This window comes from Pseudorasbora parva, chromosome 5 (assembly GCF_024679245.1).
Source record: "Pseudorasbora parva isolate DD20220531a chromosome 5, ASM2467924v1, whole genome shotgun sequence".
In the NCBI taxonomy this organism is placed as follows: Eukaryota; Metazoa; Chordata; class Actinopteri; order Cypriniformes; family Gobionidae; genus Pseudorasbora; species Pseudorasbora parva.
The window spans coordinates 15329891-15354118 of NC_090176.1; the positions used below are offsets into that span (position 1 = coordinate 15329891).

Here is a 24228-nt window from a genome sequence, read left to right on the forward strand (position 1 = left end):
GAGAACTTCGATAACAAACAGACAAATAATAGTTAATTTTAGTGTTTATAATACATGAGATTAGTTCAATATGTTTAATATAATCATGTTTATTTAGCGCAGTTAACATACCCACAAATTAAAAGTACCATCATTGCTGTTTCAATAAAATGTGAAAAAGTGTGTTGGATTTAACAAATCATGATTTATTAATAGCTTTCATTCTGCGATTTATTCTAAATTTACGAAAATATTTAGGTACAAATCAAACCACTTGTATGCAAAAGATCACACACAGAACAGTTGTGTTAGGAAGGAAGGAAGCTCTGCATAAAAAAAACACATATGCATATAGTTGGCCAATCAGATGTCTGTAATGTCTGTTTAAAAGTTGTTAATAGTGTGAGAACTTGTTTTGAAGATGCACTCTTGGCATTGCTTGAGGATCTTCCCACGTGTGCTCTCTGGCGAGTCTTTGTTTTTAAGTGCATCATTTGCTGAGAGAGATGAAAGAAAAGGGACTGTGGAATGCCTTTATATGGACAAGGTTTGGGCGGGGTTTATATAAACTTACCTCGGGCATGTGGTCACTCCACATTCATCAATATTAGAACTAGGTAATGAACAAATTCATGTGTACGCACGCGTGTTGCAAATTACGTGGAACGTTTTAGTGAGAAGTTTAAATGTATGTATAAATAGTGTATGCAATTATTGGTTAAAGAGACCAATTGAATCCACAAATAATTGATTTGGGTATGATTGATTTTGAGTATTTATTACAAATGTTTGAGTAAGTCTGGTAATGGTCATAGTTCCTGTGTCATGTGACTCCCACATGTCCTTTATAAACATAAAGTTGCAACAGCAAAAAAAAAAAAAAACAAGGATCAAGATCCCAACTAAAGCAAACACTGATCATCATAACGGTGACTTCAAACAAGACATTCAATAAATAAAGATCTTTTATAGATGTGTGGCGAAAAGGAAGTCAAATTAGTTAATAATAAGTGCAATTATGTGTAACTGATGGCTGGAAGTCAGTTGTAGTTGTTATATAATGCTCAATCATGAATCACTTAATCACTTAATTACCTATTTAACTTAAACACTTGCTTCAGTGTTATTTTAACACTCTGTAGTGTGGACACATATTAACACAGTGTTAATTAAATGTTTTCTGTGTAGATTCTAGTCAAGTCATCATTTGATTCTGTTTTTGATTCTGTTTCACCATTGCTAAATAAAACTGTTCTTGGGTTCTCATTTCAACTTGCCTTCAGTGAATTATATTTTAAGCCTGGTATAGATTGCATGATTTTAGCAATCCTATAAGATCATTACAAATCACACTGTGCTATCTATTAAACGTGGGTATGACATTGTACAATGATAAAACCTATTGACTCGTAGGCTACGATGCAAGTTTCTATAGCCAAATAAAATGTCATCAGCATGCGCTAGTGGTACACAAACCATAAGATGAATTAAGACCATGATGAATCACACTTTGGCAGTTGCTGAAAAAAGAGGATGCAGTGAAAGAGGATGGGAAAAGAGCTTGAGGTAAGCAGTTTTAAGGTGTAATGCCATATCACGTTGATTTCATGAGAACATTTTTTCATGACGCAAAGGTCCTGTCAATTTCAGTTCCAAGTTCAGTATTTGTAAAGATTTGTTTGTCTGTAAAATGTAACATACTCTATGCAAAGTGTTTGTTTTATATGTTGTCAGTAAGCTGATGTTGTACATTTCCTTGTCTATCTGTAGCCTATACTTAAAATACAATTACAAAGAGATGAACATACAGCTACACATTTTTGTGGCCTGTTAAAAGCTTCATATTTCATATGCATACTTTTTTCCCAACAAAAAACTTTCAAGAGTCCTTGGGTCTATGGGACGTCTCATCTGTTAGCGGGTGATGTCTTTAGTGGCTTTCTCAGACAGGGGCAGCCCCACAGTTGTCATGGTGTTGGGGTATGGGGAATGGGCTGCCACTGTAAGACACCCCCCATGCAGTCGAGCCCAGCCAAAAGAGCAGTGCAAGACAGCTGTAATTATGCTGTATTCAGTTAATTACCCCCTGAAACCCACATCTTTAGCAGAGGTCTCCTTGAATATGCAGATGCCGCTCTGTTGTAATTAACTCTTCTTTGTAGGTTTTCAAGGGCTCCTCTTTCCTTGGCCTTTGATCGAGTGGAGTATATCCTGCTATATTTAGAAAGAACTCGAAGGCTTCTCCTAGAAAAAAATCGCTGAGCTTTGCTGTCATCAGCGCAAGTTTAAGGTGTCTTGTGAATCTGTGTTGTGTTTCAGTGCGCTGGTGCACTTACCCACACGTCTAGTTTGATAAATGCAAATGGCTTTAAGTTGACAACCTATAATCATACACCTGACAGCCACTCATTATTGGTCGATATGATTACTTTCAATTGAGCACAAATTATCATTTGCTTGCAAAATCTTTTTTGGTGTGAGTGGGAGAAAAAGCTTTTCTTTTTATTTTTTAATGCAGGTATATTTAGTTCAATGTTTTCACGATGTACCATTTTTTTTTTTCAGTGAGAGAGGTTTATTTAGATTGTATTTATATTAAACCCTAAAAAGTACTTAGACACAAACACTTGAGTCACTCTGATCTTAATGTAATGCCATTAAATTAGAAATAACATTAGATATAAAGATTGGGGATAAATAAGTAGAAAAAAATAAATGAAAGCGACATGTAGCTAAGTATACATTGTGCTCTGTATTTCACCCTTCCAAGTGCTCACAGAGCAGTGAGTACTGAACACACACACTGTACACACACTTGGAGCAGTAGGCAGCTATGCTGCAGCGCTCAGGGAGCAATTGGTGGTTAGGTTAACTTTTTAACAAACTTATTTTTGCAATTTTTTTACTTGTAAGGTGTGTTTGTGCCTCTTTTTTTCTCAACCTTTTTTTTTTTTAAAGTGTCGTCCAAATATTTAGAATTATATTTGATCTTATTTTTAATATTTTATATTAATTATTGCAAGTCATATCTATACTTTTTAAAATAAAAATATTTAATTATATATAGGTCCTTTAAACTCACTTTTGATATTTATTTGTGGGTGTGTACACTGTAAAAAACATGAAAAATGTATCGACTGATCACATTTCTATTTTTCAATTGAATTTCTATGAATTAGAATTTCAATTTGGCCAACTGAACAATTTAGATATGATCAGTCACTAGAATATTTTCAATTGGGCCTGATTTTTTTTTTAGTGTATTACTAATCCATCCATTTTCTAAAACAATAGCAGTCTGCGCTCAATAATGTGAACCTGTGCACACATGCTTGTGCTTGTTTGTGCATGCTTTTTCTTTACAGGATTAAGTGTAGATCCCTGCCATTTGGGTTGTGAACGCCTTGTAACCTCCAGTCAGAATCATGCCAGATTAGACTTTGTGTCAGGGCTGGAAGCCTAATTAAAGGAGCAATTACACTTAGCTCTAAATGAGAAGTAGACACAACTAATTGCTTCCGAGAGGTCTCTGTTTTCCCAATAATGTACCTCCAAAGTGGTCTGGCATTAGCCTATTTTATTTGCAATGAAAATACATATTAAGGAGTCAATGAGTACTGACTTTTCTTGTGAACTGGCACCTGTACAAAATTTGCTCTGCAGACTCTGCGGGTTTGGATTGTAGCTAATAATGCAATTGTCATAAGAGCAATCATTGTACTTCTATAGAGTATAACTGAAGCCTGTCATCTGCAAAGACTGCCTTGTATCAGTTTTTCCCATCTCTTTTTTTATGGCATTGCAGCTGCATGGCTGCGATTCATTCAGATGCAATTAAAGGCTTTGATTAATGAACTCACGAGGGCAAATTCCCTGACTTTGAGGAGAGGCAGATCATGTGGGTGGCGTGTGTGATGCAAGCTAGTCTCGCAGCGCCATAGCAGCGATCCAGTACGTAACTCTAGGTCTGTGGTAGGGCCCCCTGCTTTACAGTCTAGACGACACAAATGTGTTCACTGAACAGAGCCCTAATAAGCCAGAGACCAATATTGTGCTATTAGACAAAGTGCTCATATACATCGTTTGCACACATGAGGCCTGTGCTATATCATACACCCCACTGTGATTAATCTTGAGCATGTTTTAGTTTTGGCCATTTTTCAAACACAATACAGCATTATAATTCCCAATGTTGTGCTTGCATTAGTCCTCAATGGGTAATTTGTCAGTTCCTAAGATGTATGGCATGCATATATCCATGCTTTTAAAAGTTAGAAATTGGGGGGGGGGAAATATATGTTATTATTATTCATTTAAAGTGGCTTTATAAAGTTTTTTTTTAATGTTTTATGGAACATAAAATAAAATATTTTGAGAAATGTTTATCTCTTTCTTTTTTTCTGTAGTTTGCAGTAGAAGTCAGTTTCACCAAAACTTTGGTTATGAACATTCTTCAAAAATCTTCATTCACATTCAACGGAAGAAAGAAAGTCATCCAGGTTTGGAATGACATGAGGGTGAGTAAATGATGACATAATTTTAGTTTTTTGGGTGAAATATTGCATACATTTCCAGAAGATAATTTGGTAAAGCCAAGTTCAACATTTTTCTTTCATTTTGTTGACATTATAGAGTCAAATATTTGTAAAAGGGAATTTGGGGAATTAATCACTCTATTAAAAAAAAAAAAAAAAAAAAAAAAAAAACACTGTCAACAGCCAGAAAAAAAAAAGATATATTATATATTTACACCGTATTGGGACACCCTCTAGATCATTGAATTCAGGTGTTCCAAACACTTCCATGGCCAAATGTGTATAAAGTCAAGCATGCCTGCTTCTACAAACATTTGTGAAAGAATGGGTCACTCTCAGGAGCTCAGTGAATTTGAGTGTGGTGCTGTGATAGGTTTGCCACCTGTGCAATAAGTCCATTCATAAAATTTCCTCACTACAAAATTTTCCGTGGTCAACTATTTGTGGTATTATGACAAAGTGGAAGCAATTGGGAACAACAGCAGCTCAGCCATAACGTGGTAGGCCACGTAAAATCACAGAGTGTGGTCAGTATATTCTGAGGGTCACAGTGAGCAAAAGTAGCCAACTTTTTGAGTCAATAACTAGACCTCCAAACTTTGTGTGCCTTCAGATTAGCTCAAGAACAGTGTATAGAGAGCTTTATGGAATGGGTTTCCATGGCCTAGCAGCTGCCTCCAAGCCTAACATCACCAAGTGCTATGCAAAGCGTCAGATGCAGGGGTGTAAAGCACGCCACCACTGGACTCTAGAGCTGTGGAGACTTGTTGAGTGACAAATCACACTTCTCTGTCTGGCAATCCAATGGACGAGTCTGGGTTTTAACCGTTGCCAGGAGAACGATACTGTGCCAAGTGTAGTTTGGTGGAGGGGGATTATGGTGTGGGGTTGTGTTGTGGGGTTTTTCAACGGGTTGGGCTTGTCCCCTTAGTTCCAGTGAAAGGAACTCTTAATGCTTCAGCATCCAAAGACATTTTGGACAATTTTATGCTCCCAACTTTGTGGGGACAGTTTGGGGATGGCCAACATGACTTCACACCAGTGCACAAAGCAAGGTCCATAAAGACAGTGATGAGCGAGTTTGGTGTGGAGGAACTTAACTGGCCTGCACAGAGTCCTGATCTCAACCCGACAGAACACCTTTGGGATGAATTAGAGCGGAGACTGTGAGCCAGGCCTTCTCATCCAACATCAATGACTGACCTCACAAATGAGCTTCTAGAAGAATGGTCAAACATTCCCATAAACACACTCCTAGATCTTGTGGATGGCCTTATAAAACCCATATAAAACCCTACAGATTAAGAACAGGATGTCATTAAAGCTCATGTGCATGTGCAGGCAGACGTCCCAAAACTTTTGTCAATGCTGTGTATGTGAACAAACCTATCTGTGAAAACCATTTGGTGTATGTAAGTGCTACTGGAGTGGATGAGAAAGATTCATTTTGAGAAAACGGCCTTTAAATATATGTATTGTAATTGAAATATATGCAAATAGAAAGGGTGCAATAAAATAAACACTTACAAAAATGTATTTTGGATGTTTTCTTTTAACTTGTCTGAAACAACACGTTATGGAAAGCCAAATATCCTAAAATCCCCAAACTGACAAGTGTATGAAAGAAAACAATGAATTTGCACTTAATGTCTTGCCTTAAACTCAAGTGTCATATTGTAAAGCGGAAGAAACTGCGTGTTTCATAAGTGATGACCCATTTCATGTGTACTTTTTGAACTATTTGTGCATTCATCTGAAGCAATGCAATGACCCAAATCCCTGCAGTTCAATGTTCATGAATAATGTGTACTCAGCTATTTGCAGGCTGTAGCAATAGCTCGCTGCGACATGCCAATAGTATTTGTGGAAAGAATGGTAAACAAAGCATTACTACTCTGGGTATCAAAGTGCATGAATAATAAATCAAGTTCAACGCAAATTGTATCAATATTCCTTATTCGCATGTATATAAAGCTATCATAAACACATATGTGGAGGCGCACATTTGCATTTTAGATTCATTATTCTACTCATTAAATGCAGTGGTGTATCTAACAAGAATGCGGAACAGATGATTCATGATATGCTATAGCAAACTGACCGAATAATGGGGAAACTCATCCTCTGTGAAATGAGAGATAGGTGTGGCCTGAGGGAAAATCTACAGCTGACCAATTGCAATGCAACTGTTATGTTGGCTGGCGAGGCAGAGGTGCCATTCCAAACTCTGATTGGCATGATCCAGGAGCAGATGGTGGAGGGATGGCATCCAAAACTGGCACCCAGAACACAACATGGCTCTCCGACAAAAACAGTAAAGTCCGTTGAAGTGCAAGACAAAAGAGAGGATTTGTGGAGATCTGGAAAACTCTACAACTCAGACTTTGCTTTATGTTAGACATTAGCAGAATTATAATTTATTACAGTATGTTTTTTAAAAATTTTAAATATAATGTTACATTAAAAACAATTAGATTAAATTAACTGTACTTGTTTTGACATTGTTTTATTTAATTAATTTGATAAAAAAAAGAGGCAGTATTATCTTATGAAGTGGTCTATGGTTTTCCTGTTTAAGTTCTTTTCACTGTGCTGAGATCAGCAAAAAGTATTGTGTTTAACTTTCACACGCTATAATATGGGCCACACATCGAGGCAGCGTATGCCTCAGACAAAACCTCAATGGTACTGGGAAAACCAAATGTTGTGTTCCTGTTTTTAATCGCTACTTCAGTTGATTTGTCTCTTTGTTTTGCTTTTCTCCACTAAATCATGCTCCAGACATATTTACTTGTTAAACATACTGTTAAATCTGGGATCGTGTTAGCACTTTTAGAGTGGGAATAAGAATGAATTGACAAATGATTCAGCTGTAGATATCCCTTTAGACTGCCTGCAGCTTTAACTTGATGTTGAGCTGATACTTTGTGCTCAAGACAGAAAGTCAGTGAGACAATGGCTTTAAAATATGTGTTTTATCCTGCCAAATAATTTGTCAGCTTCTAGGGAAAAAGCACTGAATTAAATGATTGAAAAGAGCCCAATTCTGTAAGAAACTAAATGAAAAGTGTATCCTCGGCAGACAGGAAAGGGCTTCCTGTACTGCCATTAAACTCGATTGTACGTATTTGTATTTTGCAAAGTTTTTCTCTGTAGCTGCAGGGGCATATATATTTCAACATCTGCTTTCTCTGTTTTTGTAAAAGTGAAGAATGCCGTTCTTCCTCACAACATATTTAAGTCACATTGGAACATTAAATCAATATTCAGACTTGATTGCGGTGACAGGGAGTTCCAAAAAAGACCCAAAAGTGCAGCTAAAAAAAAAAAAAAAAAAATTGCATATACTATAACACAGTTTACACAAGTCTGACAGTTTATATCATATCCAGTGTGGAAAAGGGACCAGTGGGGGAAAAATAATGAAATACAAGTTAACAACAGAGGAGAGGAGTATAATTGTCAGCAATAGAAATCACAGTTATTGTGTATATATATTTCATGTTCTAACCTAATTTTATTCCTTTTAAAGTATTAAATTGCTCTGAAAAAGAAATGTAATAAAATAGTTTCACCACAAGTAAGAGCAGACAAGGATTAAATATGCCTGTCTCAGATATGGAAAAACAGATTTAATACAATAGATTTTTTTTGTATGCATGTAAAAAATATTTAGAAATCCATTCATCATGGTGTTCAATTGGATTAAACATTTGAGACATAGTTTGTCAATGAATACATTAAATTGTTACAAATAAAGGCAATTGTACAGCTGAATTAAGAATCTCTATATTTTGCATGTTTTTATTTAAAGCTGACTCTTACACTGCACCCAAACACTTAAAATAATGAATTGGTTTGAGTAGAGCCAACTCAAATTAAACAAATTACATCAAACAAATAAACTTTTACGAGTATTTTGAACTTTCTTTTTCTTTTGAGTTCTCAAAACTGCCACATTTTAATTAACCTGAATTATTTATTTGTTTTGAGTTTTATTAATGTGTTTCTTTACATTCAGGCAACTTAAATTTAACTGAAACTGGGCTGGGATTTCTATGTCCCACAGCATCCTTTGATACAACACTCAAAAGGAACAGTAAATGCCAAAATTCGTTGTTATATAATATATATATATATATTAAGATTGATGTTAAGTGGGACATTTAGTAATGTTATTTTTTTGTTATGCCATCATGGTGACGAGTGGATTGTGAGCTTAGTTTAAAAACAGATATTAAATGTATTGCTGTCCACATTCAGCAAGTGCTATCTATGCTAATGCTACCAAAGCATTGTGTTTCCAATTAGCGAGGTGGCATTTATTGGATTAGCTAGTTAAAGCTTGTCAAATTTCCACTACAAATTTTTTTAGATTACATGATATTTTTAAGTTAAATGAATTATTTAACTTACTCAAATATTCCAAAGCAATTCAAATATATGATTACAAAAATAAAAATAAAAATCTGCAAGTTCTGTTTACCTAAAATTTTAATTTCTTAACTTTAAAAAATTGAGGAAAATTAGCTAGACTAAGCAAAAGTAGAGTTGCTCTGCGAACCTTGGCCTTTACATAATATTTTTTTTTCTTTTTGTATTTTTTTTATAAATATTTATAAAATATTTGAATTTCATTATTTATTATTTAATTTATATATTATTATTGAATAATATTCCTATTGTTTTAATAAAGAACTGCAAAAGTTCACCAAAAGAAACTCATTAGTATTATACCTTGCAAATATATATATTGCAACAATTATTGCTCAATATTACAGTTCAATAAATGTCAAATCCCCTCAGTCCACTTTATTCACATCCTGTGAGTGTTTTTTATTGAAACTCAAGTGATGTTTACTTCCTTTCTAAGTGTCTCTTGAAAGTTGTTCCAGTTGGTTTATGTATGATGGCTGTCTCAGGCTCGATCAGCCTCTACAGGACGGCTCTCCACCCAACAGCTGCTTAGACAGGTTTTAAAGGCCTGATATGACAGCATGCAGCCTACATACAGTTTCTGTATGGAACAATGTCTGAGAGATATTTGTTCATGATGACAGTGCAGTTTGTATAAAAAATAAAAAATAAATTGAACAAACAAATAACATAATGAAAGTTGTTTATGTTAGTGTCCATTTTAAATAAATCTTACAATATCATAGCCTAAATATTCTAGAAAATATTATAAACATAAAAATACTTTTTTAATAATTTGTTAAAAAATCAGCTACAGTTAAAGCTACAAGAAAAGATATAGTGAAGATCATGCTGTTGCTCCTATCTCATGTGAATGACAGATTGTCCCGCCCTCGTGCCCATCAACACATCATCAGAGAAGAGATGAGAGGAAGCTATTTTGAATTAAAGATTATTAGGGCAGATGAATTAAAGAATAGAATAATGGTGTGCACTGATTTATTAAATTTAGTCTAGTTATTAAAGGGTTAGTTCACCCAAAAAATGAAAATTAGATGTTTATCTGCTTCTCACCGAAACCGATGGGTTCGTGTCTTAACAAATCAATGTGTCGTGAGGAGCATCAGGGTTTTTGTGCACGTTGCTTAAGCATGTTTTTTTATTTGTATGTTTTCCTCTCATAGACTTTTTACCTATTCCCCCCATTATATGACTGGCACACAGCAGCGGTTGGAGTTAAAAATCTTCATTTGTGTTCGACTGAAGAAACAGACACACCTACATGTTGGATGCACTTGGGGTAAGCAGATAAACATCTAATTTTCATTTTTGAATGAACTTACCCTTTAAAATAAATAAATATTGCAATATTCCACATAATCAAAAAAATAAAAAATAAAATAAAAAAAAGATTTAATGGCGACTTGCATTTCTAGTGTTAGTGGGTATTGATTTTGTTAACTGTGCAACAGCCTACTAACAAAAGCTCAATAAAATATATGTGTTGTTATTTGTATTATTCAGTTCTTGAGTAGTGTAAATGTGACCCCTTACATTCATGTGACCAAACAAAGCCATGTGTTTATACTTCGAGTTGTTGTATGTAGCCTATAGCTTTCGTGATGTGACATATGGGTTGAGCTTAATGCTGTTTTTAGGGAAAGGAAGTGCATAAATCCCACAGTGTGACATATAGCAACTGGAATTTGATGAGCTGCCTCGTGTGTTTTCGTCTTCTCTTCAATTTCCGAGAGATGACATGACCTCTTTTGAACCTGCCGGTCTAATAAACGGCGCTGTCTGGTGTGTAGGACCCAGCGAAAAAAGGGAAGCTCCCAGTGAGATCTGAGGAGAGAGAGAGAGAGAGAGAGAGAGAGAGAGAGAGAGAGAGAGAGAGAGAGAGAGAGAGAGAGAGAGAGAGAGAGAGAGAGAGAGAGAGAGAGAGAGAGAGAGACTCCTCCTCGTCTCCGGTGTCAAACTTGACATCAGCCTCTGAGCCGAGAATGGTAACTTGTGTCGGAACAGAAGCCCTCACATGAGTGGCATGCTTCATGGAGTTATGTACCTTGCTTTGCCCCCTGAACTGCTATCATGGATTTCAAAAGCTTAATACTTTTCCTTTTTCTCTTCACGTTCATTTCCAGCGCAGAATTCATTATTCATCCGTCCAACGAAGGTAAGATAACGTCTGGAGTGAGACATGTTATCCTCATCTCTCCTTATACTGTAGTGTGTCTTTAGCTAATATTGTCAGTTGACTTGAGCTGGTCCTGAAAGGGTTGTTTAATCTGCAGCACGTTGACAGAGGAAATTAAATTCAAGTGCAATAGTTACCTGCTTTACCTTCGATGCTTCTCGATGCCGCGGCGAATGTGGTTATATTTGTTAATCGCGCGCTTATTCACTTTATCTTAAACCAGCTGCTTCACATGAACCGATTTGGTCTGGGAATCAATAATATCGCAGTTCTGCGCGAGACGCATTGACTTGATTTCGCGAGAAAAGGCTACAAGGGGATCGCTGCAAATCAAACTTTTAGTGCTGTTTATTATTGTTTGTTAGGGTCACAGCTGGCTACAGGATAAGAGCATATTTTGAAACGATCGATCATTTGGGAAAGCACAACGCGCACCGTCTGAGCGCGAAATCCAGTCCGAAATTCTAACGAGCATATGCATAATCTTAATATGGGGTATATGTGTAAAGACTCTTTGTGCAGTTAATGTATTTGCACTTTCTTGATCATTAAGAAATTGCTTTAATTACGCTATGATGTATTTTTGCCGTGCAAACGATAGTCAAGTTACATGCGCTGCAAGTTTTGTGCACCTAGTTTATTTCAGTTAGCCTATACGCGCGTTTGTTGTAATACCCTACATGAAATAGTTCAGTTTACTAAATGCAGAGGCTACTTTTCTGCAAATGCACCCTTTGGGCAGGACGAAATTTACGCCGTAAATGCCTGTCACATAGTTACACTGAAGTTAGACTGTTCTCCGTTTTATTATCTTATTTTATCTATTCATCAATTTTTGACAAAGCACGTTGACGTGAACTGAAAGCATTTTGTAATAAAGCTGCTTACGGTGGCGGGCAGTTAGGCTATTCCTCAAAAATAAATACATCTGAGTGTATTACCTTGTTCAAAACCCCTGTCAATTTTACAACTAATCACATAAGTTGCCTAACTAAACATATTGGCACATATACTGCCAGTTATATAGCCTAAGTAAACTTGTAATTTTCAATCACATATGGCCTATTGAATATCCTATTGAATATATACTATACAACTAGCCTATATTATAGCCTATAACTACACGATAGGCCTACAAATTAATATAGCCTACGATTTAAAATAAAGTGAACATTTAAAGCAGTAGGCTATTAGGCCTACAGTTAGTCAATAACTTAAAATCTATTAGGAGTCAGCAAGTTAGGCACAGTACCACTATATATTTCTTAAAACACTTAGGCCTATTATTTTTCTAGGACAGTGAGTTTGTAGTTTGACATCTCGTCCTTTATAAAACACCCAAGAAGCGGCGGAGTCGAGATGTAGGCCTAAAACGGATAATATTTTTTATGTTAGGCTTATTTTATTATTTGCTTGAAATGCATATGCATCCTGTTTACAGCCTGTCCCATATCACAACTGTTTAGTTCGCAGTGTGTGAACTGTTCGAATTGTGTCCCCTCCAGAGCGGTAAAGTTTTTAGAGTCGGGGAAAATTACGAGAAACTTCGTGTATAGCCCATAAATACTAATTACAAAAGCTTCCGTCAGTATTTTCCCATATCCACTACATATTACATATGAGCATTTCCAAAGCTTCAGGTGTTCTATTGGCCTAATTAGAAACAACAGAGATGTTCGCTAATGGTAGGCTTGTTCAATAGCCTCTACAATGGTGATGGAGAGATTCGTTTGGGGGATGTATGGCTTTTCATGTTTGAGATTAAATATACAGGCCAATTTGCTATTATTGAGTTTAGAATTGTATTTTTGTGTGAGAGTTTAACATCTGATCTGTGTAGAAAAGATGAGAACTGTTTATAAATTCTGTCAACTCAAGAGGATCGTTCTGATGTTTCAGGGTGTTTTAGCTGTCTGTTCTTTGTGATAGAGCGGCTTTTCTCTCCTGTTTTGATTTATGGGCTGTGAATTATCTTTTGCTCAAATAGCATATAATGGGACGTGTTTTTCACCAGAGAGTGTCAGTATAGAGCCGCAGTCATTGATATTATTTGGAGCAAAGTGCTTTTTTTACAGCTAGCAGTCGCCTAATCAGCTCAAGTGCAGTATTTATAATCTCCAAATATAAATTGAATTAACAATAAAACAGGTTTAATTTTCATTAATACAAAAATAAATATTTGTATGTGCTATAGGCTATTGAAAGTGTAGCCTAATGCGTCAAAGGCCATTTTGATGACCTAGTCGCGGGTCACATTCAGAAATTCATGTAGTCTATATCGACGCAGTCTTCCACGAGCATTCATTCAGGAAAAAAAAAAAGACTCATAAATCCTTTCAGATTTTAGGCCTATGTGTGATTCAAAAGTTATAGCCTATCTATGTGAATCGAGACTTAAGCCTATTTCCGTTTCCCCCCTCATTAAAATAAGTGTTCATTTTTATTTATTTATTTTAATTTATGTTAAAAGGGATACATTTGCCACTCTTTATTTAATTATTATTGCCTACTATTTAACACTCATAACTTTCCTTAACAAATCCCATAGCCTAACTGTTGACCTGACACCTATAGCCTACTCTTCAGTCTTCAGTCGTTTTCTTCTGCTCGAGCTGAAATGGGCCGATTTACTACACGGGCCGTGCACTTTAACCCTTAACATCAGGTCGTAAAATAGGGATAATAATAATAATAATAATAATAATAATAATAATAATAATAATAATAATAATAATAATAATAATAATATTCGAAACTTTAAAGTAAAGTCTGAATGTTAAAAATAAATAGCATTTTGATAACCAAAACCATACAGCTACACAGTCGCATTTGCCGTGTGTTATTAGCATATTTGTTGTTAAAGATAGAGGATAAAACAAATGTAATCCTGAAACACTTTACTATGACATTTTCTTTTTTAACTGAGCAGAATTAAGTTTTAAAATAATTGTAAAAAGCCATAGCTGGTGGCCTTTAAAAAAAAAAAAAAAAAAGAATTAGAAAGTTGGGGAACAATTTCACAGCAAAGGTGGCTACTTGAAAACTACAGCAAATATAATAATAATAATAATAATAATAATAATAATAATAATAATAATAATAATAATAATAATAATAATAATACAGAAAATAAAAGAAAAGAAAAGAAAAGAAAAGAAAAGAAAAGAAGACGAAGAAGAAGAAGAAGAAGAAGAAGAAGAAGAAGAAGAAGAAGAAGAAGAAGAAGAAGAAGAAGAAGAAGATTTTTTTAAGTTATTATTATTATGATTTTTTTTTTTTACTAATTGTCCTGTGTATTTTCTGGTATACATACAGGTAGCCTATAGTTATTTATAAATGCAAATGTTAAATATCTAAGCAGCAAAGTAATAGTCTAAACTATTATCCACTATTTTTACCCCCCCCCCCCCAACACACATATACACACACAAGTTTTATACTTAAAATATACACATTTGACTTAAAGTTTAAATTGATATATTTATATAGCTTGATACCTTGGAATTGATATCTTTTTTTTGGGGATCCGGGCACACTGCCTAGTGAAACATACTTCTGTGTAAAGAAGCAAATTCATTTTTCTGCCATTTAGCTTGGCCTATGTGAGTCAAGTTTGTGGTGGGTAAACTTACTGTAATGCATATCGCCTATTCTACTGTCAGTACACTTACGGCAGACAGTTTTCCGAGCATGCGGAATTATAGCTAACAGTTGACCACATCCTTATAGGACGATTTCAACAAAAATAACAAAATTGTCATTGGAATACCTCAGAAAATCTTCACAAAGCCGATCAGCTCCAGAATAAAGCATCTGCCAAAAAACATAAATATAGATGTAAACGAATCATGCAACACAATTCCGTCACTAGGGTTTCCATTTTCTTACTTGTGGCCAAAATGGCGCAGTACGCAAGCCACAATGCCCCGCTCCCTCAGACTATGTGATGGCAGCACGACATGGTGTGGTCTGATGTCATGGTGCACTAGTTTCCAGCTGGGACGGCTAATGTTTTTTGAGTGACGTTACTTTTCGGATGTGTGGAAATTTGCTCACACATACAAACACATGTGTGATCAATATAACAGTAATGTGCATGGTCATGCAGATGGGTGGGTTTTGGACAAATATGGTGGGCAAAAAAAGCTGTGAGGATTCAGAGGGGCTGAGGCAGACACCCTGAGACTCGACTGAATTATTCATAGTGTAGAGGTTAATACTTCATTGCCATCTTGCCACTATGGGCGGAACCTTCGATCAAGCTGCAAGCCCTGTTTTGCTATTGTTTTCCATTTTGTTAGGGAATTAGTAAATCAAGAGTGGCAAATGTTTTTGAATCTAAAACCCAAAATGTGGTTTGGATTAAAAGGAAGCCAATTGTGATAACATCCCTTACAAGTATTGACCTCTTGGAAAGATATGTGCGCTATACGTGTGTGGTTTGTCGCGACCCTTGGGGTTTCTGTGTGAAGGTAGACCAGCTGCATGGGAGGATCTAGGGTGGGTGAGAAAAGGGATCATTGGAGAAGCAGTGGGTATTTTGGACACACATATGAGGCCTGACGTGTTCGCTCGAAAATCCTTTGAAAATAATCCCCAAGTCCGCCATGTGTCTTATACACACCCACAGTCAGATTTTAATAAAGCCAGGCATCAAGTCCTCTTGTCCTCTCCGAGGACCCGGCGGTTCTGGGGTGTTCGGACACCTGACTCTCCTCTTAATTCAATAACAGATTTAATTAACTACCTGAGAGGTGAAGAGAACGCAGAGAAAAGAGGGCAGTGTGCCATTTACAGGCCATATGGTTCTCTTATACTCATGCAAACCTCGTTCAGATCGTAATCGACAAACATGTTCACTACTAAGTTTAAGGTTAGTGGCTATTTTATGTGCGCTCTCTATCCCTATCCCTGAAACAGTAAAATCTTAAGGATTATGTGACGAGGCAATTATAAAAGGGCACGCAAAAACCTTCACAGAAAAGATGTCAGAGCAATGACATCTAGTTTTCTGTTTTTGACGTGTGTGTGTGTGTGTGTGTGTGTGTGTGTGTGTGTGTGTGTGTGTGTGTGTGCTTGTTTTTGTGAAATATCAGGACACAAATGTGTATAATGACATGGGTATGACACAGGTATTACAAGGAGAGGGTGACTTATGAGGACATTGGCCATGTCCTCACTTTTCAAAATGCTTATAAATCATACAGGATGAGTTTTTTTTAGAAAATAAAAATGCAGAATGTTTCCTGTGATGGGTAGGTTTAGGGGTAGGGGCAGTGTAAGGGGATAGAAAGTACAGTTTGAACGGTATAAAAACCATTACGCCTATGAAAAATCCCCATGAGAGAGAGAGAGAGAGAGAGAGAGAGAGAGAGAGAGAGAGAGAGAGAGAGAGAGAGAGAGAGAGAGAGAGAGAGAGTAACTAAAAATAAAATTATAAAATAAACATAATGTTTTACTTTAAAAATATAGGTAACACTTTATTTTAAGGTTCAGTTATTAACTCAATACCTAAACTTAAATGCTACAAAAACTACTTTACTAAATATTAATAAGCAGTAAATTAGGAGTTTATTAAGGCAAAAGTCGTACTTAATAGTGAATATGTGTTCCCCATACTAAAGCGTTATCAAAATATATATGTTTAGTTTTTCACTAGTTCATTTTAAATGGTTTGTGTTACAAATTATTTTTTAAAAGTACAAATATTCAGTGTAGGTTGTTATAAGATGTCATAAAATCTGCTCTCATGATATTAATTTATAAAAATAAATACATTAAAAAAAACTTGTTTTATATGGATTTTTACAACAGGACATTTCAACTTGCCTATTGTAGTTCAACTGCCATAATATAATATAAAAGTGAAATTATGATGCCATGTGACTTTAAATGTTTCTTTATTTAATCTGTATGTTGATGGGTAAAGTAGTAGGGCAGGTTTAATACTGATTTATTGTCTTCTTTCTTTGGTCAGTATCTCAACGTAAATATGTATTTCACATTGAGCTGTTCTTAGTTTGTGAATGAAACATTACCATTGTCTTCATTGTCAGCATCTATTCGATCAGTGTGCCATGTGCTGATGAAAAGAAAACAATAGCTAGTAGTGCAGGGATGATACATTAGAGAGGTAGACTCCCCTTGGCGGCCTGTGGTTGGAATCCTAGATTATTGTCTCGCTCCTGTATTGATTTACCTATTTTGTCTGGTGTGGTCGTTGGATGAAACGGCCGTTGAATCAGCTGTTCATAATTAGCCCTTTGTTTTGAGCTTGGACGCGTTGCTTGATGCTACACTTCTCGTGGAGTGTTTGGGAATGACGTTGGCTGTGATTTCCTTCTCTTACAGCTGCAGAATTTGCCTCACCCATGTAGCTATCTAATTTTATGGTCTCAAATTTCCCTGGTCGGCTCAATTTGAGATGCCGGCTCGGCTCATTGAGAAATTTAAATTGGAACCAACGGAGCTGGATGTGAGCTGCCATTATCTGACATAAGCAGATAGCTTTATTATAGTTAATGGGGATCATCTACAGTATGAGAACAGCCAGCTGTTTGGCTAGTGCTCAGGTGCGGTGCCGTTTTGTGCTGGAATTTAGTAATAGGGTCTCCAACAGAATCTCCACAGAACCCATGACATATACACTACCAATCAAAATTATGGATGCACCTGACTGAATTTTTAATTTTTAATTTATTTATTTGTGATCTTAAAAACTTTTAATAAAAACAATTTTTTTTTTTTAATTTTTTTTAATTTTATTTTATTTTATTTTATTTTATTTTATTTTATTTTATTTTATTTTATTTTATTTTATTTTATTTTATTTATTTATTTTTTTTTAATTTTATTTATACTTCTTTTTTTCAATCAAACAAAAAATCTGGGGTGTGTTTCCCAAAATCATTGCCCACTGTGGTCACGAGTTATGTCGTTACCATGGTTTCCCGAAACCATACTTCCAGCAAACATTTGCAAACAGCATCGCAAAGTTGTGTGGTTGGATCGACAGCTCTCAACCTAGTTTCTTGTCTGCATGACATGGACTTAATAAATCCATATCTTAAGCAAAATAAGCAAGCTGACATTCAGTATAATCTATATATTTTATTTAGAATATGCACATTTAGGTCGTTTATTTTGTCAAGAGATTTAAAGCGACCTTTATTAAGAGTGCACATATGACGGAGTATGGAAATAAAGCATATTACTAAGAAAGAAGAGAATTAATCCTCAGATGCCATGTCAGTAATTATTAGCCAAATCATCTCAATCAACGTGGCTGAAACAACAAATTTGCAAAAATACAGTTTAGGGAAACATCATGACTAGCTAGTTGGTTTCTTCAATGATGCATCGTATTATGGTAGTGAAGCAGCGAGTTACATCTTTGTACGGGAAACACATCCCTGGTTGGACCAGATAATAAAGGCAAACAATGCAAATTATCCAGCATAAATGTGAACTTAAATACTTTTTAAAGGCATCTCATTTTGCACCATGAGGTGTGTTAAGTGAATATCTTTTCAGAAATAAAAACTGGTAACACTTTACAATAAGGTTTCATTTGTTAACATTAATGTATTAACTAACATGAACTAACCATGAGCAATACATTTGTTACTGTATTTGTTTAGCTTTGTTAAAGATATAAAAATATAGTTGTACATGTTAGTTCACAGTGCATTATAACTAATGTTAACAAATACAACATTTGATTTTAATAATGTATTAGTAAATGCTGAAATGAACATGAACTAAGAATAATATGTGCTGTCAAAGTATTGTTCGTTCTTAGTTCATGTTATTCAAACTCTATTGTAAAGTGTTATAATTTTTTTTATATATATAGCCTATATTTTTGATCACTACCAAAAAGTAAAATTTGTCATATTTCATAATTTTGATAGCTTTATTATTATTATAAAATGTGTAAAATAATAAATGAGTAAAAATAATAAATATTAAAGATTGTGATAAATATTAGCATTGAAGTGCGTGTTTCTAGGCACTTTTATAAAAGAAAGGACTATGTCATTCATGTCCCATATGTCCACTTGTGATTTGGCTGGATGTTTTCTTGCCATCGCTGTAGGGAGAATGAGTGACACAGCTATTAGTTGGGGCCATAGACGCCATGCTGAGTGCCCCACATGTCAGCTGGGATTATGCGTTTACTGTACACCGATGGAGGCTTTTGTTCTTTCTCTTTGTGCCTGTAGAAGCCTTGCTCAATCAAACAGGAGTCATTGTTATGAGAGCAGGAGACACGGAGATGTCAAGGGCTCGTCGCGACCTTCTCCTCTGTAGCACACCATGCAGGCAGCCAGACATTTTTAATAATGCAGTAATACTTCCTTTCTGGCCTCTCGCAATGTTTTATTTTTCATTTTATGTTTTATGTTATCTTGGATTTGTTGTTTCTTTAATTTCAAATTGACTGGATTTGATAAGGGTTTGATAATCTGTTTAATAAAAATGTAAATATCTGCACAAACACAAATAAATATATAAACACAAAGACAGATAGAGATTAAACATTGTACTATGAACCAAATTCAGTGGGACAATAATGCCTGAATTTTTATGTTGCATGAGTGAGGAAAAAGTAAAATATTAATAGCAATAAAGGATATTTCCTTTTTATTTGTAAATGATAAATTATAGTAAAAAAACAAACAAACAATCAAGCTCTAGCACACAATGCTGAGCAACAATCTCTTATCAACATATCACTTTAAAATCTATTCAGCTTGTCAGATGAAAGAAACCATTTGTGATTTGTTTGCTTTGTTAAGATTTGTATCAGACATTAAAGACCCCATGCAAGGGTAACAAGGGTGTCTTTTCTCTGTCCAGTTAAAGCATGTACGGCATACTGAAAATGTTCGTTTGAAGGATGAGTCTGTTGACTCCATTGTTTGTTTAATTGGATTGTGGCACAAGAGCAGTGCAGCTGAGTAAATACTGTGTTGATCGGGACGCTGCACACTGAGTGCTGTATCCCGGTCCGAGAGGCAGTGTGGCGGGGGGGTGAAACCGGATCTAAAAGGGATAACTGCTTATTTGTTTCTCTTCCCTACTGTCTCCTTTTCTACAGTTAACCTGTTGGACTCCAAAGCAAGCCAAGGGGAGCTGGGATGGATATCATCCCCATCCCATGGGGTGAGTGTTGCAGACCTAATCCATATTTCTTAGTGGAAAAAAAAGAGAACAGATATTTCACGCTGTGAGGATGTTGGGGAGCCCCCCAAAAAGTGCATCTTTTTTAAAAATTTGAGAATAATTGTATTTACACACTAAATTTAAATGTTTAAGAAACATTTCTTATTTTCAGTGTGAAAGGAGTTTTTGCTGCTTAACATGTTTTGGAAAACGTTGTACACAACCATTCAAAATGTTGGATTAAGTACAATAAAAAAAAAAAAAAAAAAAAAAAATAGTCACACTTTAGATTAGGGTCCAAATATCACTATTAACTAACTGTTAAGTACACTTTTTGCCTCAATAAGCTCCTAATTACTGCTTATTAATAGTTAATTCATAGTTAGTAAGGTAGCTGTTAACTTTAGGAATTGGGTAGGATTAAGGGATATTAGAATAAGGTCATGCAGAATAAAGCATTATATTTGCTTTATAAGTACTAATAAACAGCTGACATGCTAGTAATATTCATGCTAATACGCAACTAGTTAACAGTGAGAATTGGACAAAAAAGTAAAGTGTTACAAACAAGTTAATAATTGTATTATGCATTAAATTTATTAAAAATACTGTAAAGACGTATAATCTTACACAAGATTTATATTTAAAATAAATGCTGTTCATTTGAACTTTCTATTCTATTCTATTCTATTCTATTCTATTCTATTCTATTCTATTCTATTCTATTCTATTCTATTCTATTAAAGCTTGTTTCCACCATGGAATAAAAAAAAATTATAAGATAATTGCTGAAGATTTTTCTCAGAAGAATTCTGACTTATCAAATGCAATTCTAAAAAAAAAAAAATGTCACAATTACCTTTTTATTTTATTTTTATTTTCTGGTAGAAACACGCTTTCATACTATTCATTAAAAATTCATGAAATATATCCCACAAAAATATTAAGCAGTATTTTTTTTCAACATTTAATAATAATGATAATACAAATATTTTTTGAAATTGATCACAAATAATAATAATTTAGCACCAGAAAGATTTCAGTGTGTGAAACGATTTACTAACAATACAGTAGAGATAACATGTATTATATATATATAATAAGCCCAAAGGTATGTTTCTGCTGTCAGCGTAAAATAAGTCTGGGTACTTTATTTTTGTTGTCAAAACCTCAAGGTCTCAACTTCCGATAATAACCATGTTTATTTGTCGAGTTGTACAGGTATTGGTCTCAAGGGATACTCAGACCAAACCATTCTTTAAACTTTATTATGTGTTAAAATGACTTGCTGGCAGTTGCTAAAGGTAATCCAGTAATTTGTTCCATATAGCTGCCAAACCTTGTTTCCCCTCGTTCTTTTTTACTGTTGGCACAGTAAAACGTGAAGCTTTCCTTTCTTAGACGCAAAGGGAGAAGAAAAGCGAAAGTAAAGAAATAGAAAAATATGAAGAAAAAAAAAGGTCATTTGCATTTTAAATTAAGTGCTTTTTAATGTAGAGTGCATTTATGGGAAATTGAGTAATTGCACTAATTTGCTAGATTAATTTCTAAATGTTCATAAGTTCAATAGAGAAAGCATCATTAATCTTTACAATAGCCATAAAGGTGATTTAGAATGAAAAAGGAAATCCCTCGCAGATACCTGCTGAATGCTCTGGGATTTATTAAGTCGACGTGTAGCCATTGTCACGACTACAGCGAAGATCAGGTTCTCAAGGTGAATTAACTCTAATTACTCAGGACTTTTCCCTAGTTTGGAGCGATAAGCATTTTGCCCTGAAAGCTATGCCCTCAAAATGATTTCAAATAATGTGCCGCTGCAGCGCTGACACTGACGGATGGGCCGCCCGCCTTCTGCCAGTGTAAGCACAAATCGGCCCGGTTAAAGCAAATTAAGAGCTAAGCCCATCGGACGCTCCCTGTGCGGCCTCACGCTCAGATAAGGCCAGTAAATATAAATCGGCCCTGCGCAGACAGCTCTTTAAACATGCAGCGCTGTTTATTATGGCCTCTCCAAATTGCATCAGGCCTCAGCCTGGGATTCATTACCCATGGCAGTCGGATTACTCTGTCTACGGCACGACTACCCGTACGAACTGCTGCGATCTTGCGTTGCTCTGAGGACCCTATGCAATTGTTCTTCGAGTTGTTAAGCATCTTTGCTGAGGCGCCTGTTGAGGCACCGATTAGAGCTTGATTAGTGGTTGTAGTTTTGGGGTTTGGAATGCCTCGTTTCTTCTCAGGAACTGAAAGAGAAGTGCAAATGACTCTTGAACACTGCCTTGGCTTGGCATCGGCATTGTTTTTAATTCCAGATTTTTGAATGAATTGTCTCTCGCAGAGGGAGTATCATGGCTGGACTGTATAGTAGGCCACAAATGAAAATATTCAGAACTTCAAATTTAGATGGGCAGAATATTTTTGTAGTGGTTAATGTAGTAGAACTAGTTTTTGAAATTCTAATGTCTAATATATATACAAACAAATTGCAAAAAAAAAAAAAAAAAAAAAATTATTCGACATAACTGGAAGACTTTCTGAACATGCATAATCAATAGGCTGTTTTAGGACCATTTAAAACATACAACTTTTTTAAATAAATAAATGAGAGATAATTTACTGCCATTTTGTGAATATTAAGTAATAATGTAATCAATAAAAATGTAATTGTAATTTGATTATGAGTATTTTAAAATGTAATATAATATAATTACAAGTATATACTTTAAAAAAAAATCTGATTATGTAATCCATATTACATATATTCCGTTACTATCCAGCAATGCATATTAGATTTGATTGATTGATGTAACCAAAATCATTCAGTATTATTCATATTATAGTATGAGTAGTCTTATATGACGTCAGTTGCACATCATACTGTATGTAACTATGTATCATATAGTTAAACAGGAAAAATTGAGAGTGAGAAAAGAGAGTGAAACATTTTATATTGTTAACTTACAAGTTAGCTTAAGAACAAAATGTGCAGTGTTGTTAAAAGTGCTAAACAAATTTTAAATATTTTCAAAATGTTAATATTTTTCAGATAATATTTTTCAGATGTTTTTTGTGTCAGTACTTTAACAAAATTAATGGCAATTGTTTAATTTTGTGTAACATCTCACTTTACATACCTTTTACATTTTGAACTTTTAATCACACACCACACACACACACACACACACGCACACACGCACGCACGCACGCACGCACACACACACACACACACACACACTACCATAACTTGCCTTAAACTAACCCTACCATAACTTTCTTTACTAACCCTAAAGAAAACTTTCAGCATGTTTACATTTTCAAAAAATCTCTTCTGTATGATTTATAAGCTTGTTTTCTCATGTGGACATCAGTTTAGGTCCCCATGGTGACACAAATCCTCATGAGTCACATTCAATGCGTGTGCATTCAAGTTGAAGTCTCTACTGGGATAGAAAAACATGAACGCACGCACGCATGCACACACACACACACACACACACACACACACACACACACACACACACACACACACACACACACACACACACACACACACACACACACACACACACACACACACACACACACACACACACACACACACAAACACACACCCTCACAATTTCTACAATTAGTTTACATTTTTCTATTTTTATTTGGAATTTGGTGCTAAACAAAACATTTTCATAACATTTCTCGATACATAACATAACATATACGTTTTTGTATCATATTCATGAAAAAATCTAACTATACATTGTACACACAAACATCCCATAATGTATTTTCTCATCTTATTTTGGTCTCTAAAAATCTGGAGTAGTAGCTAGAAGATCTCAAGCATCTTAGCATAATCGACTGAGACAAAATAGGTAGCAAACACAAAATTTTCATTATGCATTGCTGAAGTCACACTCTGCCAATGCCCGCAGC

The 24228-nt window shown here is 35.1% G+C and overlaps 1 protein-coding gene across 3 annotated transcripts in view; it reads left to right on the plus strand.

Moving 5' to 3' along the window:
- The first annotated feature begins 10896 nt into the window (after positions 1 to 10896).
- epha3 (eph receptor A3) overlaps positions 10897 to 24228 on the plus strand; it is a 144999-nt gene continuing 131667 nt past the window's right edge. The window contains exons 1-2 of one of the 3 annotated variants that reach the window (XM_067443297.1): positions 10897 to 11106; positions 20231 to 20295. In XM_067443297.1, the coding sequence (XP_067299398.1) occupies positions 11022 to 11106; positions 20231 to 20295 (150 nt within the window). In that variant the 5' untranslated portion in view covers positions 10897 to 11021. The remainder of the gene's footprint in view (positions 11107 to 20230; positions 20296 to 24228) is intronic. The other 2 variants (XM_067443296.1, XM_067443295.1) reach the window with 2 other exon arrangements.